General features: G+C 41.1%; 1 protein-coding gene across 1 annotated transcript in view; it reads left to right on the top strand.

Moving 5' to 3' along the window:
* Positions 1-18,300, top strand: part of TNFSF11 (tumor necrosis factor superfamily member 11) — a 31,006-nt gene extending 12,706 nt beyond the window's left edge. Inside the window, exons 2-5 of the mRNA XM_019528509.1 lie at positions 2,482-2,701; positions 11,728-11,776; positions 11,859-11,957; positions 17,800-18,300. Coding sequence (XP_019384054.1) covers positions 2,482-2,701; positions 11,728-11,776; positions 11,859-11,957; positions 17,800-18,221 — 790 coding nt within the window. The 3' untranslated portion in view covers positions 18,222-18,300. The remainder of the gene's footprint in view (positions 1-2,481; positions 2,702-11,727; positions 11,777-11,858; positions 11,958-17,799) is intronic.
* The last annotated feature ends 6 nt before the right edge of the window (positions 18,301-18,306 follow it).

An 18,306-nucleotide genomic window follows, 5' to 3' on the forward strand; every position in this document is an offset into this window, starting at 1 on the left:
CAGGGGGGGATGTGCAGCAGAGCTCACCTGGGTGGTGTAGTTAGTGCATGTGCAGTCTGCCTCACACCCCTGCATCTAGCCTGCAGCTGCCCCTGTGGCATTTCGCATGGGGGTGAGCCCCACCCATTCCCACCTGGGGCAGTCCATGCTGTACTTCTGCTTGTGCCTATCAGACAGCATTGCCCTGGCCCTGACCCTGGGCAATGTGCACAGCTTCCTGGTGGGGCTACTTCTGCAGCTGACTGGGTACTGTTTGGCTTCTCCCTCCCCTCCCTGCTTTAAGCAATGCAGCAGGGGCAGGAAGAGGAGGATGAGGAGCTGCTGGAAGTGGGGGAAGCCAAGCAGTACCTGGGCAGCTGCACAGTAGCCTCACTAGGAAGCTGTGTGCGCTGGCCAGGGCTAAGGCAGTGCTGTCTAGCATTTTGGGCAAATGTGGTTGGGAGCGCAGCATGGGCTGTCTTGGGCAGGGCTCGGCCCCATGTGGAGCTGTACAGGAGCAGCTGCGGATTTGATCCAAATCCAGTCAATTGGTGGGTGCCTGCCTGCAGGCCATATCTGATCAGCTGGTGGGCCGGATCCAGCCTGCATACTGTATTCCTCCCACCCCTGCTTTAACACCTGGCTAGCCTATTAAAGAAAAGGGCTTTTCATCTGAGTTTTAAATTAAATTATAAAATAGCTTATTTTAGTTCATCTGCAGATGGGCTCTTCAGAAAGAACTGTAGTTCAAGGCTGAAGAACTAAGATTCTAAGATGAACCCAGTTTTTTATAATCTATGGCTTGGTTAAAATATCAAAAAGCTTACTGAATAAAGTGGAAAAAAAAAAAAAACCAACCCCCCCCCAAACATAAAAGTATTCCTGATTGGTTTTTACTTCAATTAATATTAATGTGCCTGTTATCCCCTATATAAGCTATATCTTGTCTAAAATTAGCCTTGTCTAACCACAGTGACCTCTAAAAAAAGTTTTTTGCCCTTCCAGCCCTCTTGAATTTTTTAAAATGACTGATACTTTGTGTTTTCTGGGCTGATCATTTCCTTTTTGTCCTCTTGTACCCAAACTTTGTTCAAGTAAATTCAAGCAAATGCTATACGATTTCAAAATTAAGCATCTTAAGGCCTGTTATAGTCTATTATTGGAGCATATGCTGAACCATAGCTTAAGGCCACCCTGTCCCAAAATGCCAATCTTGTGGGGTTGCTATGTTTATAGTTTACCTCTTCAGGCACACATGCCTGTTGAAGGGAACAGTCTTTATAAAATTTCCAAAAACAACTACTCTTTACTTTAGCTAGCATAATTTCCTCACCACTCTGCTATGTTTTTAGGGATACCCTAAAGCCAAGCTCCCTTTCCCCCAGATCTTGAGAATCCATGAGCCATTTCAAAACTTTTGCTCCAGATATCATTTCCTCCTTTCCCCCACTCTAAAAAGTTCCTTTATCTCTTGAGTTGAAAACATTTTTGCCACTGTGGGCCACTACTTACAGCCTAGCCCCTGCCATGGGCTGTGGCCTCATACCTGCTAGAGATCAGCCAATGCTGTGAGGGGAATAGATAGAAAAAGGCAGGTGCTAGGACCCTGGGGCTTGTGTCCTTTGTTACTGTAGCTGGAGCATGCTGCCAGAGGTTGGATCCAGTCTGTTCGTGGGCTGGATCCAGCCCATGGGCCATAGACCACCAATCCCTGCTCAGTCTGATTACTGTTGGCACAGTCATGCCAGGTGATCCAGAAGTTGTTGTCCTTCTTCACCCCCATTTTGAAATGGCTCATGGAAACTGGTTCATCCTGGTTGTAGTCATCTCTTTGTTCAAGTGCTCCATTGAAATGAGTGATTATTAAAGTTTAACAGCATGCTACATTAACGCTATGCTAGATGTACTCTCACCTCTAGTGGCATTTATTAGAGCTGTGCAAAGCTTCGGTCGCTGATTTGATTCAGCAGAGATTTGGCAGCCAAATCTCCAAATCTGAATCAAATCAGAAGACTCTTTAATCTCTCTGAATCGAATTGGAACCCTCTGAATCAATTCGGAGAGATTCAGAAGGATTTGATGATTCGGACATAGACACAGCTTTAAATGTTTTTTCTACATTCCTTAAGGTGTCAGGTGGCTTGTGAATGCTGAGATGGTGTGGTGAATGGAGCATCCCACAGGAGTGTGGAAGGCTCCCCAGCGTGCTCAACAGCAAACCTGGAAGTGGGCCAGAAGCACTTCCAGTCTACTTCTGGGTCCACTGCCAAGGGCGATCGGCCATGGGGGGACCCTGGGTACCCCACCTCAAACCCAGGAGGCACAAGTTGCTAATAAACATGAATGGAATTCACATATTATAGACAGAATCCCCAAATTGTCTTTTGTGTGTTACCTTAACACTCATTGGTTTAACATGGGTAAAACAACTATATATAGAAAATCTATTTTAGAGTGGTAGGAGTAGAATGAAATTGTATTATCTGGGATAGAAGTGTAATTTTGGGTTATTGCTTATATTGATCTTGTTGTTTGGACAACTCTTAGACTCTGGATGCTTTTAAATTTATTTCAGATGGACCCTAACAGAATATCAGAGGAATACATACACTGTTTCAGAACATATCTAAGAACCCATGGAAGCACAGATCTTCAAGAAACAAAATTAATGTCTGAATCATGCAAGAACATGGAACAGGCTATTCAAGGAGCGATGCAAAAGGTGCGTGCAAGCTGAGTCAGCCTAACAATTTAGTGCTCACTAGCTCCATAAGCTTGTTCAACTTTAGCAAGCCCTGTACAGAGAGTTAGAAGAAATCAGTGTTGCTCACTATTTCACATAGTAACAGCAGCTACCTTTAAACTTTGACATTGGATACTCCATTGCATTTATTCATGTGCCCCTTGGTAATGGTTAACCATGTCTGTACCCAGGCTATTTGTGCTTTGACTATCGTTCTTTAAAAAAAAAGAAAAAAGATTTGGATTCACGCTTAAAGCACTATGTTTGTGGTTAGTTGATTGTCCCATTTGTTACTCATTCTCATCCAAATGATAGTAATTTATTCCAGCATTTGGTTTTAAAAATGTGGGCATATCTATTTTACTTTGTCTTTCTGATTGCATCTTTGGTGATGCAACTTCATTTCTTCCTAAAAGGCAATTGCTAGGCAGAGAGGAGATGAAATATAATGCCTTTGTCTGCCCTTAATTTAGTTTTTGTAAAAGGCGATAGTGTTCATCTTCTTTTTTCTGTCCTCCTTGCATGGAGTGGGATTCTGGGATTCATGTGACTTTCTTATGCAGGAGGCAGTAGCTCTTTCTCATTTCTTTCCACAAAGTAAACAGTCTTCCACAGTGCCACTTTTTTCTGCTCTCTGTGGGGACCACTCTTACCCAGGGGAAAGAAAGGGCCAGCAGAGTGAGTTGATATCCTGAAATTTGCTCAGCAGTGTAATCAGGAGCAGTGGTCTACTGGGATAATGAGGACAAATACAAGAAATGGTCCCAACTGATGCGAGGCACAAAATAATAGGAGAGTGCCTTACCGTCACTGAGAATGTGTATCTGGAAGGAAGCTAAAAATAGAGAGCATTTTCTTCAAAATCATTTTAGAACAGTTGCAGTGTACAAATGGAGTTTTAGATATGCTCATTAGCAGCTTCTTTGTGTTAACAAGACAGATGCAGTGAACACTGTAACAAGGAAAGCTTAATTAACATGATAACTAAGCAGGTCCTGCCTGACAGCAGAGTGACAACATCCTTCCAATGCAAACAGTGAAATTAGTCTGACACAGACATCATCCCTAATGAAGAAGGCTAGACAAGTTTGACATACTTGACGCAGTCACCAAGGTTCCTGAAGACAATTGATCTTTGATCTTCTAGCACATTTGTACAAGCACTTAGTGCTATTTCAACCTAATTACTGGCTAATCAAAGACTATTTACATGCTGAAAGAGTGCTGACTCTACCTCTTTCAGTTTGTACCATCTGTGCATCACAATCCCTTGGTTCATTACTTCTTTACTGTCTCTGTACCTTTGGGAAATCCTGTAAGGTTTTATTCATAAAATATAATGCATTGCATTTGAAATGCACCAATATGCAATTTAAAGAAGGAATTGGATTTGAATGAATTATACAGACCTATAATTGCACTAATGTATACTTTAAATACTGCACCACAAATGGTACAGATTGTTTCTGTTTATGAAGATAATTATATGCTTCCCCAATTACATAAAACCATTAGATATTCTTCAGATTTCAGATGTCTTGTTCCCTCCTTTCTTTCAAAGACTCTCAGGAAAAGTTGAGCTCAGGTGTAATAGGTTGTTTTTCTTTCGGTATTTTTTTAAAATTATTCACACACGTACCAAAGCGTGAGCACTGAAAGCGAGATTACTATTTATGGTAGGTGCATGTGTACTTATATAGGATATCTTGCTTTTCATGAAGTTCCTTAGTTAGAATGCTTAGTTACACTCATGCAACAGGCAAGGATTTCTTAGGATGATATCTTTTTTGAACCAACTCTGAAGGTCTTGTATTTGAAAGCTTGTCTAACTTTATCCCAACTACAGAGTTGGTCCAATAAAAGGTATCAACCTAGGAAATACTTGCCTGTTATATAATTTCTAGACCACTACAGCTACAACATCACTTTTATGCTATAGTTACACTAATCTGGGAAGTACTCTTGCTTGCTGACTGCTGGCTAATCAACAAAGAGGCTGGCTTTCGTGGAGGCTGCATGTGCTGCCATTGTGGATAGAGGATGAATGCTGCAATGCCCGTGGCGAAGCTAAGTAATGACTAGGAATGATTATTTTGGTTGATGGCTATTTGGTTGATGGTTTCAAAGAACAATGCAGTTTCTCTTGCCAAAATAATCATTTTTGAATTTACTTTGAATATGCTAAAGGAAACATGTTAAACAATGGGTAAATAAGTCTGCATCCTGGTTCCTTTGGTGCCATATGTTAATTTTGAGGGAGGCAAGGCAGACTAGAAAAGAATACATCACTAGGCTAAATTAACTAGGGTTAATGTCTGGGTTTTCCTGGACATGTCCTCTTTTATGGCTCCATGTGCTGCGTCTAGGCGAGTTTTTTAAATGTAAGCAAAATGTCCTGGATTTCCTCCCCCAGTCCGTTTTCAATATGATTGCTACTAGGTAGAACTACAGTTCCCAGAATACCCAGCACCACACCTGCATGACTGGGAGCTGATTTTGCCATTTTGCTTTGCTCCACTGGTGGGAGCAGGGGGAGGGAGATCCGAGGCAGCAGGGAGCACAGAGGGTCAGGAATGAGGGGCACTGACAGGGCTTGGGAAGGGGGGCAGGGGGCTGCAGATCAAGATTGAGGGGCACAGGAGAGGGGGGACAGGGCAGGTGGCTGTGGGTTGGATGTGCGGGGCACTGGTAGTGCCATGGGGCTGCAGGTTGGGAGTGAGGGGCATCAGCAGGGAGGGTGGGGCAGGGTACTGCCTTTTGGCAGTGAGATGCACTGGCAGGGCTGGGGGGTAGGGCTGTGGCTTGTCAGTGAGGGACAGCAGAATGGGCAGAGGCAGGGCACTTGCATGTCTCTGCCCCCCCGCCTCATATTCCCCCTGCCCCTCCTCCCCTCTCCTCCCCACCTCCACAGGTGTCCTCTTTTTTGGACCTGGAAATATGGTAACCTTAAATGAACATCACTCCAGCTGAATAAACTGATAATGTAAATGCTAAAGGGCCATTGGCAAGTTAAAATCATGGTTCAGATTTCTTTGGCCTGTGCTACCTTCTTTTACAGTACTCTCATGCACCAGTCAGCTGAAAACTTTCTGTCGGGTGAAAGTAGCCCCTTATATAAGCAGTAGGTTTTCCTGAATTCTTTGTGCTTAGTTTTCCAAGTGGGAACATAGACCCAAGTACTCTTTTAACATTTCTTAATTTGTGTTGTTTATACCCTATGTTACGAAAATGGAACATTTTAAAATCTAATTTACTTTTTGCCATTCATTATTGTTTCTTCCTTGCAATTCAGTTTGGGCAAGTGAGTTTAATTAGTCTTTATGGTCAGGTTGTGCTTTCTAGCCCATACAGGCTTAAATCCAAAATTGGGGCTGATGCTGGAAGTATCTAAGTGCTCTCATCCTGTAGGCTGTGGAAACTTTGTAGAGAATAGTTTAATGGTGGGAACCAAGACTTTATTTTTATAAAAGACACTTAAATTAATATTTTGCACAATATAGTATTTAGGCCTAAACTAATTCTCATATTCTGGGTGAGAGCAACTTCAGTGGCAGCACATTTAAACTACTGTAGACACATTATATGGTTTTTTTGTCTGGCTAATCTTGATTTTATTTTATTTTTGTATGTAACCCTAAAAGCCCTTTGGCAATCCAGATGCACTGACCGCACTTTCTGAAGTCTCTCATAATAAACTTGGCAGTAAAGTGAGAACTACAAACATATCTGGGGGCAGTTCATGAAATAACAGTTTTGGCAGTGCTCCCAGCCCCTGGCAGCTTGGGGAGTTCAGGCCTGAACTAGTTTTTCACTTGGCAACAAAACACTTTACTGCTAGACCTCCAAGATAGTCCTTATAAAGAGACTGTATATACTTAACAAACATTCTAAGTGCATAAACTTATGAACAACCTAATCTGGACTGAAGATTTAAATAATGGTTACTAGGGATCCTGGTTTTCTCTGGTAAAAAAACAACAACCCCAAAAACCTAATTTTCAGACTGAAAAAGTAACCCCAAATCCACATTTTAATCCACATGATTAAAATGAAACATCTCTAATATATAGATGCATATATAGTTGGGTTTCATTCTAATTATGAAAAAATGTGGATTTTGGGTTACTTTATTATTACAAATATTGGGGATTTTTTTTATCAGACAAAAACAGGATCCTTGGTAATTACTACAAGTTGTCCAACATTTTTAATCCTGATCTCGAACTTTTAGTATCCAAGTGTTTTAGGTGTAGGTAGTTGGGAGACCAATGTGAATCTGAGTTAAAGGTCTTGTTTCTGAAAAATACTGCTTCATGTACTTTCTATTTCATTTCCTTCCTGATTAAAAAATTCTTCAAGGTACTGAATTTCCTGCAACATAATCAGATGTGGCTTTTCTGGGTACCATTTAGTTTTGAAAGCAGAGAGATGGTAGCACAAAATCTAGTAGTTTAAGGGTAGCTTGAGGTCACCTTTAGAATAATATATGAGAATGTTAAAAGGGTCCATTTTGCTAGGCCTCAAGCTTGGATGCTTATTCAGATGCATTCAAATCCCTTTCGTCTAGATTATGGGGTAGGAAATCCCACAAAGTCTATCAAACATAATAATTTGTAGGTTCTCATACTTGGTATAGCTTTAATCTAAAATTGTTTTTCTAGGCATAGCAATACATTTTTCAAAATTATGATGAGACCTGGCCTACTTAAATGAGTAAATGTATTTTGAAAATTTTACTTGTAATTTTTAGGGCTATAGCTAGTTAGCTAGCTATCATCTATCCAACAAGCAGAATGAAATTATTTATTCCCTAATGGTTTATGAGTTACTACACTTTAAAATCTGCCCCTGGGCCATTGCAGAACTAAAGAACATTTTTTTTTAATGAGCGGCTGCTTGCTTGTCATTCAAACAGTGGCTGCCCAAAGGTGCTCTGACGTGTGGAATCTTGGAAGCAGACCAGTAGAAATGAATTAGTGGGCAGAGGATGAGTGACGCAGCCATAGGTGAACAAATGCAATTTATCACGTGGTCACCGCTGCAGAGTGTGTTTGTGTACAGCTTTCTAAAAATAGCTTAACAGCTTGGCAATGAGCCTTCTGCTAACAAGAGTAATTTGAAGAGGTTTCATTGGCCAGATTTTGTGGAAGTACCTAAATACTTTTAAAAATCTAGTCTTAAGATGTTCCAAAGTCCATGGCAATTTGTGTGTTTAAGTGCTTTTCTGAACTGAGGCCTGAATCAATACCTTCACATTTATGGAACTTGGGAACCAACAGCTTTAGATTCTCATCAACAGAAATGCTGGGGCACATTTTCTTTATTAACAATATCACTGTTCTGTCTTTACTTTCTCTCTGCTTTGTGTTCCATGAATCTCTATCAAACCCACAAGACAACCTCTGTTTGCAGTAAAATTATGATCTCAAAATGAAGGGCTAAATATAGGGCATGACCAGACAGCCTCCCCAGTTATGGAGCTGTTAAGCATTATGATCACTGGAAACTCCTAACAGATTTTCAAAGTAAAACCATGTTCAGGTGAAAGGTAAATAAGGACCTTCTGAGTTTTCTGCAGGACATAACATTACTGTCAGATGGCTCTTTCAAGAGCAAATATAAACATTCTGTGGCTATTTGATTGCGTAGCTGGCGTACAATGTTATCTTGCAGTTAAGAAAAGAAATGAAGCAGTTTATGAAATAGCGATGCAACTCTATAAAACAGGCCGTTTATATAAAATGCTACAATTGTTAGGCTGCTGTAGTGGCAATTTACTGCTACAGTATCTGATAACCCAGCAGTGATATGAATGTTATCAAAAAAAATTCACTGCAGAGATAGGATACTCTCGAAGGCATTGTTCTGCTTTACAAATATGGACCTGGCTGGGGCCTCCATTTTGTTTTGGGGGTTGAACTAGATGACATTCTGAGGTCCTTTCTAGCCCTATTTTCCTTGTTTCTGTGAAATGCACCACATATTAAAAATATGCAGTAACTACAGCATCTTACAGCTTTTAACACTGATTAGAACTGAAACCTTGGGGGTAATTTAATCCTTGCACTCTTAATTTTGAAATAAGTTCATGTGTATGTGTGTAGAATCTGTAAAATAATAAAAAATTATTGTACTGTATTTTAATAGGTAGAAAACTGCAATAATCTCTTAAGATCAGTGGGTTTTTTTTTACTTTTAATTGGTGTTAAGTATCCACAATAAAAGACTGAATATGTATCTGATCTGAAAATTAACATGAATTGGGGTTTTAACTTGTTCCAATGCCTGTTTCATACATGCTCTATCTAGTGTGCTGCAAATATTTGTGAGATTATCATTATTTATTAACAATATGAGTATATCTGTGAAAGGGTAGATGAACTCTGGTTGGCAAGCAAGAAGGGATTTTGTCCCTATATCAGATATCTTCCATCTAGACAATTGGGGCATTTATACACATGCTCCAGGAGTTGGGGTGGGGGGCAGGTGAATTAGAATGGCTCTGAGAGTCGCTCTAATTAAAAACCTGGAGTATCTCATGTATGAGGTTTACATAAAGCGCCTCCACTGCCATTTTAAAGTGCAGGGATGGTGATACATGAGACACTGGAGGCTTCTGGAGCACAGTAATTGTCACGCTTTAGCAGACTCAATTAACTGGAATTACAGAGCATAGGAGCAGCCTCCTTGCTTGTGTATGGGCACCCTTGGTTTTGAGGTGAGTGTGGCCTCATGGGTGGCTGATTTAGAGCTTTTGGTACAAGATAAGTAATTAGTTGTCTTCTGTCTTACTGTGCGTCAGTCAAGATTTGCAGTAAATACTTCTAACCTTCATATTTTGGACTAAATCATCTCCAGATTACTCATAAAGAAAAAAAGACGCATGAAAACAACAAGCTCAGAAGGGATCTTTCTAGGGAAGAGGCTAAGGACCTCTGCTGCTCACTGGTGGTCTGAGCATCGTGGGGGCATCCTCTCAGAGGGTCTGGCCATCAACGCACTTTCCAAAACTCCCCACCCTCACACAACTGTATTCTTTCTAGAAGCTTTATATCTATTAACACAATGCAGTATCCAGTACCCCCCCAGTTACTGCTCCTATCATTTTAAATGAGGTTAAGTGGTGTATGTGGGTGGGTGGAGGCTCATATTCATCATTCAGATTAGCACAGGTAGAGTTTTCTGTCCGGGTTTGTGTGACTAATGCATAGCTTGCATTTCACCTACACGTTCTAATACGAAATGACTTCACTGATATGAAAACAAAAGAACCAGAGAGGGGAATGTATTATATCTTCCCACTGACACTGAGTAAGGAACACGTTTGCATTTTTGTTGAAGTTGCAGTTTGCCTGCTTATTTGCTCTGTTGTGTGATAGAAATTTTCTTAATTATCTTATCTATAAAATCATGTGTTTCACGGCTAAAATACTGTACTTTGATAGTCATACTACAACTTTCATGTCACTGTGGCTTTCCATTTGGTTTAACATTTAAACGCCTACTGACTAATGTATTGAAAGGAGAAAGTGAGCATTATCTATATGCACTGAGTAAGTTCTTGCACATTACACTGTGGTTGCAAAGTTACATAAAAGCCACACTTCAATTGATATTTAAAAGCTGAATTAACATCTTTAGAACACCGCAAGAAATCAGTGACTCAGAATACAGTGGAACATTTCTAATTGGGATGAATGTCTGGGATTGATTGCAGACACCAAATATTGAGAACTGGCAAGAGAACAAATGGTAAAAGAAGTAGTGCATAACAAAAAGTGTTATTTTAATTTATTTTGTCAGTTTCTATGACAAAGATTTTAATCTGAAGTGTAAAGACATAGAAGGCATTGAGAAATCTCAAAGATGAGCAAATGATTTATGATGTCCAGGTTGCAAAGTCTCATGATACTGCTATTTGGTAGTGCCTGAAGGCCAACAGAATTGCATTCATGTTATGCTAGGTACTATACAAGCCTAGCAAGCCTCTCCCAAACAATGCATAATCTGAAGAAGGGAGTCTTATCTCCATTTTACAGAGAGGAATTTAGGCAAAATGAATTAAAGGGACGTGCTATATGGTACACGATTCTAGCATAGAAATGGAAACGGAACCTCTAACTCCTGGGTCAGTCATCTTCTTACCTCCAAGACTTTGCTTATAAAGTTAGTCTGTATTAGTTCAAAAGAAGAGTAGGAATGCAGTGTTGGTACAGTCACAACTTATATATTTCTACGTCATGCTTTTGGCCAATAGTAATAGTTTATTTTCATTAAAATTCACCTACATTATAATTAACACTTGCTTTCACAGATGTCCAGACTGCTTGCCTCATGTATGGATGTGCAAGATGCCTTTCCCATCTTATTCTTGTGTACTCTATCAGGGGCCAGGCACATTTTCACTCCGGAATTAATTTAAGAGTAAGCAGCCGTCCCTGCAAACAGGAACGCAAGCTACCCCAAAGGAGGCACGATTATTGTTCTCCTGCAAGAGACCACATAATTGGCTGGCTGTGAAGGAGAAAGATTGCTGTCCCTCCCTGCCTGATTGCCCATACAGAGTGGTTCAGTCAAGATGCTCAGCCTCTCTACATTTTTAGACTGAAACCACATGCTGGTCCCTACACAGAGCTGCCTCTTTATGGTACTATTTGGCCCCTGTAGATCCAAATTGTTCCATAAACCCTATCATTCAGTGTAACAAATATTTTGCAGCTGATATTTTGTTATTATAATAGTTGAGTAATTTTTGCAGAAATAACCCTAAGTGTAATAATTATAAAAGGTTATAGGCATCATCCTATTAGTGTGATCCTTAATTTTCAAATATTGCCCCAATAATTGCCCAACCTGCAATCTTGAAAATAAGCATTCTTGACTCTTGGATACATGGTGCTGAAAAACGTTATTTCAAGATAGGTTGTTTATGTTGTGTTATCTGCAGTACGCTGTATTGAAAAAACATGACAGTATAATAAAGTAATAGTTCTTTTTCATTATAGGAGGTACAAAGGATCATTGCTGGAAGAGAGTCACCAGTATCAGAAAAGGGTAAGCACCAGCCTATGATAAGAATCATTTGAAATTCTGCTAATGTGTTCTTTGAAGTAATGCAATTTCTTTTTATCTCTAGCTATAATGGAAGCACCGTGGTCAAACCCTTCAAAGAAAAACAAACCTGAGAAACAGCCCTTTGCCCATCTTATTATTGATGATAAGAACATTCCAACTGGTGAGTCCACTTTTAATTAAATACGTCTAAGAATATTATGTCTGTATTAAATTCTGATATGTCTAAAATATTAAGTAATATATAAAGCATTGAAGCTAAGACAAAAGCCAGACATTGAATGCTGAATAGACAGATAAATAACATTTGCAGTTTGGTGTGTTCAGTACAAACATTGGGACTTGGCTCATCTTAGAATTCTGACAGATGCTTCCAAATCACAGGATGTGGTGCTTAGGGGGATGTTACTAACTGGGACCTCTGCAGTGTACAAGCAGTCCAGCAAATTCCTGAAATGTGTTGGGGATAACTTTTTGGTACAGGCAGCAGAGAGGTCAACTTGGGGGTGAGGGGAGGGGGAGCCCTTCTTGACTTGACTACTAACAGAGAGGAATTGGTTTAGAATGTGAAGGTAACTTGGGTAACACTGACAATGAAATGATAGAGTTCAAGATCAAGGGAAGGAGGGAGGGAGAGCACCAGACTAAGGATATTGGACTTCAGAAAAGCAGACTTTAACAACCTCAGGGAACTTGTAGGCAGGATCCCTTTGGAGGAAAGTCTGAGGGAAAAATGAGTCCAGGAGAGATGACTGTACTTTAAGGAGGCCCTTTTAAGGATGCAGGAGCAAGCTATCCCAATGTGACAATAGCACGGGAAGTGCAACAGGAGTTCAGCCTGGCTTGACAACCATTTTTTCAGTTGGTTGAAACTCAAAATGGAATCCTACAAGAAGTGGCGACATGAATGTCACGTTCCCCCAGTGGCTGGGGGGGCACGGCAGTGGTAAACATGGAGCTCCCACAGATGCCGCCAGTGCTGTTGGTGCAGGGGGGAGAGGGGGAGGGAGGCAGTGGTGAGTTCTGAACAGGGGTTGGGGACCACTCACAGACAGCGTCGGTGGTGGCCAGCAACAATCACTGACTGCCTGCAGATGCCACTGGCAGTATTGGCAGCAAGGGGTGGGGGTGGCGAGTGGTGACTGACCACAGGCACGGGTGCATAGGTGATGCAATGTCTTGCTTAGGGGGTGCACATGCACCCGCATGCACCCCCTATGTGTTGCCAATGAGTGGCGACTTGGTCATAGTACCAGGAAAGAGCATGCAGGGAGAAAATTAGGAAGGCCAAGGAACGATTTGAGATGTAGCTGGCAAGGGACATAAAAGGCAACAAAAAGGAATTCTACAAGTATGTCAGAAGTAAGAGGAAGACCAGAGAAACCAGCCTTATGGAATGAAGATGGCAATCTAGCTATAGATGATGCAAGGAAGGCTAAAGTATTGAATGCCTTTCTTTCTTTACTCTTCACAAATGGGGGGTCGGGAGCAAAAGGAGTCATTCTGGGGAAGGAGGCAAACAACATAGACTAATGGAAGAGGTAAGGGATTACTTGGAGAACATAGATACATTCAAGTCAGCAGGGCCAGATGGGATGAACCATAAGTAGAGACCTACCTAAATCACAGTGAAACTAAACAGTTTTTGTGGGTTGGTTGTAGCAGAAAGAGCAAATTCTGCAGATATTTCCCAGAACTTCTCCGCTAGCCCTTCTCCTTGGCACTGATTGATGCAGTGGTCCTAATCGGGGAGGAGGGACAAGCTGTGTAACCCTTTCAGCTGGTGTCTTCCCTCCCAGTGAGCTGCAAGTCTGTGCCTCAGCAGCAGCAAGGACCATTGGCTCTCACTGGGGAGCCAGCATCTAAACTTTATGATTTTTTTTAAGTTGATTTTGTGGACAGTCCCAGATTTTGCAGTTTCTGTGAAACCTGCAGAATCAAAATTGATTCCCTAAGCGTAAGGAAAAGAAGGAATTGGCTATGGTCATTTAAGAGCCACTGACTATCTTTGTGAACTCATGGAGGTTGGGTGAGATCCTAGATGACTGGAAAAGGCAAATATAGTATCCATCTTTTAAAAAAGAGAAGGAGGAAGATATGGGGAACCACCGACCAGTCAGCCTGACCTTGATACTTGGAAAGATCAAGGAGCAGGTCCTATTGTGAAGTATCTACAGGTGATCAGGATCAGTCTGTGTGGACTGACCAAGAGCAAGTCATTCCTGATCAACCTGATTTCCTTTAATAGGGTGGATTGGGGGAGAACAGTGGATGTGATATACCTTAACTTTAGCATGGCTTATAATACCATCTTCCAGAACATCCTCATTAATTAGCTATGGAAATACAGACAAGATGAAAGTAATGTAAGGTTGTATCATTGTATGCAGTGACTAGTCATCAGTGGCTCAATGTTTAGTTGGGAAGAGGTATCAAGTAAGGTTCTCCAGGGGTCTATTTATGTCCAGTATTGTTTAGAACTTCATTAAAGATTTAGACAATGGGATTGAGCGCAGGATTAGCAAATTTGCAGACAGCACTAAGTTGGGTGGAGTTGCAGATACTCTGAAGGGTAGGGCTAGGATTCAGAATAACCTGGATAGACTGGAATGGAAAAACTGTTCACAGTCAACCAAATCAAATTCAGCATGGACAAATGCACTTGTATCCAGGCATGCAATTGTTCTGTCCCAAGCTGCTGAATGACTGGCAAGGCTGCAAAGCTGCAGAGGGACCTGGGGATTACAATAGACCATAAGCTGAATATGAGCCAAGAGTGTACTCTTGTTGCAAAACACCCCACAGCATATTGGGTTATATCAATGGGAGTGTCACTTGCAAATCAAGGAAAGTGATTCTTGCACTCTATTCAGTACTGGTCAGGCTATGTCTGGAGTTCTGTGTCCAGTTTTGGGCCCCACGTTTCAAGAAGGGTTGTGGGCAGTTTGGAAAGAGTTCAGTTGAGAGGAACAAAAATGATTAGAGGCCTGAGAGGTAAGATTTGTCAGCAAAGGTTGAAAGAACTTGGGTTATTTAGTCAAGAGCAGAGAAGACTGAGGGAAATATTTGGTAAAAGTCTTCAAATACCTGCAGGTTGATTATAGACAGGGTGGAGAAGGCCACAGGGAACAGGACTAGGAGCAGTGGCCTCAAGCTTCAGCAAGGGAAATTTAGGTTGGAGATTTGGTGGAACTTTCTGACAATGAGGGAGGTCAAATACCATATTTACTCAAATATAAAATTACACTGATTATAAGATGGACCCCCACTAATTAGATTCTTTATATGGGAAAAATTATAAATTTGTTTTAATTTTCCAGGCATAGAATCTAATTATTGGAGGTTTGCCTTGAATTTGTCCCCCCTCCTAATTCTGTAGCAGGGAAAATAAATCTGGGGGGGGGGGGGCGGCGGTCAGGTTGCCTCTGTACCCTCTGCCTCCCCACAGCTTCTTCCCCCTGCAGTACATTTCCTTCCCCCTTACTGTCAGACTCTACTCTCCCTGAGCACGTGGAAGTGAGGAGCAAATCTGGAAACAAAGACCTTGAAATAAACATGGCTGTAGTAATTTGCATATAGTACCCATACACTTAGTTTACCTAGAATTGATGCATTTTACCTTTTTTGAAACTGTTGCAAATTTTCAGGATAAACACACTTTTAAGCAGCACTTTAGCACTTACTTATATGTAGTAAAAACTATGCTATTAGTCCAAAGACAAAAGGCTCATGACTTACCATATAATTCATTGGGCTGGGCCCCAGTAGAGTTAACAGCATTTCAGACCATGGTGACCCCACAGCTCAGCTCGTCCCCATATGCATGTGTACTCCAAATACCGCCCCCCCCTCCCTCCCCACCAAAAAAGGATCCATGTGCTAATTAGGCCTCCACTCATGACTGGAACCACCTGCTTTTGTAAGGGACACATGTGCATGCACACATTTGGTATTTCAGTACCTTCAGGCCACACCCATTCCCTCCTGGGGGAACAACTGCCTGTTTACTTATGCGCACATGCACATACATGTATGCACACACACTCCCATCAATATGCTTGCTCAATATGTGCCATGTATTTTATAATCATGCTCAATGTTGGCTGCATTTAATCATCTTCACACTTGGTTTCTATTACTGAGCATATGCTCCTTTTGGCAGCAGTTTAATGATAGACAGCATATTTAGTGAGGTGTTGCTGTGTGTGAATACAAGACAAGGGGCTTTTTTCCCTATGCCAACTGAGGGGAGAAACCTTGTCTTGTATTCAAGTAAATATGTGCAACCCCTGCTTAGCACTCTTAATTGGTTCTGGAAAAACCGAGCGTTAAGCAGACCACTCTAAGCAAAACCCAATTTCCCACCCACTTGCTGCCACTCACCGCTTCTTGCTGCCATTGCCACTTCTCCCAACTCCCCCACCTGCTTGATGACTGGCTGCTCTGGCACCATGTGCCAGCCCAGGCCCTGCGCTCCTGCTGCCCTGCCTTGGCCCTGGGGCACGCCTGCCCACCCACTCACTGCTGCTCACCGCTTATCATTGCTGCTGCTGCTGCTTCTCCCCACTGAAACTAGCTGATTCCACTGAGTGCTATAATGAAACTGGCTGAGCACTCAGTGGAATCGGGTACGAATTTTAAATGAGCGCTATAACGAAATAGTGCTAAGTAAATACCGAGTTAAGCGGGGGTTGCCTGTATTGGAACAAGCTATGTAGAGAAGTTGTGGAATCTCCATCCCTAGAAACTTTACAAATCAGGTTGGACAGACACTTGGCTGGGGTAGATTAGTCAGGGGTTATCCTGCCTTGAGCAGGAGACTGGATTAGATGACCTCATGAGATTCCTTCCAGCCCTAATTTCTTATGATCCTTTTTGAGAACTTTGAAACACTGGATGTGCTGGAAAGTCTCATTGGTCTGTGAGGATCTGAAATACCTTCTTCCATCTTCTCACCAGGTTTGTGTGTTTTACATGTGCATGGACACAATACCCACTCCAGTGTTTGGTATCTGCTCCCATCTCAACTCACCAGACATGCCTGAGTTCACTTGGGCAGTGAAAGCAATGTAGTAATATTAGTGTAGCTCTATCTAGAGCTAATTAGCATTATATTCTGCTTGAGGCAATGTAGCTTTATTGCTTCCAATACCCAAGTTACCTCATCACCACCCTAGGTTTGCAACTTGTCCTAGACTTATCGACCACAGTCAAAGCTGAGGCTTGTGGTATTCACTCAAGCATTGGATTAAGCCTCTAAACAAATGTTGCATGAAGAGACTTTTTAACGACATATTTGGTGTACAGAATGACTAGGAGAATATACAACAGGAACCATGCACATTATTTTGGTGTAGTAGAAATGCACAGTCATATTGATTTTTAGGGGTTTTTTAATCACAAATTAAAACCATGTTTACCTTTTTATTGCCTTCTGTTGTTAAATTTGTAGAGCATAACAAATTAAATATGACAACTTTATAGCCTTTTTATTGGGGGGAAAAATATTACTGTTCAACTCCCTGCACTCTTTTCATGTACTGTTTATTTCAGTCATTCATATGGTACCCAGCATCACAATCTTACTGGTTTTACATGGTAAAAACATTTACGTACACAGGCCTGTCTGCCCTGTTTTCCAGCTCAAAATCTCAAATTTTGTCTTCCTCAAGTGTGCATTCTAATAAGCTGCAGAATGAAATTGATAACCCCGGATGCATCTTACACCACTTTCTGCATATGTCCAGCCTTGGCTTTCCAAGCATTTCCAATAGTGATGAAAGTGCTCCACCTGCTATATGATTTGGAATATGCTGCCAGTGAATAAATTCAGCTTCTGCTCTGAAGCTTGAGACCAGGTTGTCCTTATCTTAGTCTATATAAATAGAGTTGCTATGAATACTAAAAATATAATAAAGGTATTTGACCCTGCTTAACTTTGTATGAAGTGTCTGTAAATGGAAAGTAATTATTCTGCTAAACCTTTTTTTTCTTCTTTTCTTTAGGCACACGGAAAGTGAACCTTACATCCTGGCATCATAACAAAGGCCAGGCAAACTTATCGAATATGACATTCATTGATGGAAGGCTAATAGTCAATCAAGATGGGTTTTATTACGTTTATGCCAACATTTGTTTCAGACATCATGAAACTTCAGGAAACCTAACTAGAAAAGGGCTTCAACTGATGGTATACATAACCAAAGCAAACTTTAAGACAAAGCGTGCTGATGTTCTTATGAAGGGAGGAAGCACCAAATACTGGTCAGGAAATTCAGAATTTCATTTTTATTCTGTAAATGTAGGAGGATTTTTTAAATTTAAGTTTGGTGAAGTAATAGGTATCCAGGTATCAAACCCATCATTACTGGATTCATCTCAAGAAGCAACTTATTTTGGTGCCTTCAAAGTCACAGAGATAGATTGAGTTGTTGCAAGATTTCATGTCTCAATGTATGTTTTCTATGGCTTTTTACTATAAAAAAAAAAAAAAAAAAAAAAAAAAAAAAAAA

This window comes from Crocodylus porosus, unplaced genomic scaffold, assembly GCF_001723895.1.
Source record: "Crocodylus porosus isolate Cpor-Errol unplaced genomic scaffold, CroPor_comp1, whole genome shotgun sequence".
In the NCBI taxonomy this organism is placed as follows: domain Eukaryota; kingdom Metazoa; phylum Chordata; order Crocodylia; family Crocodylidae; genus Crocodylus; species Crocodylus porosus.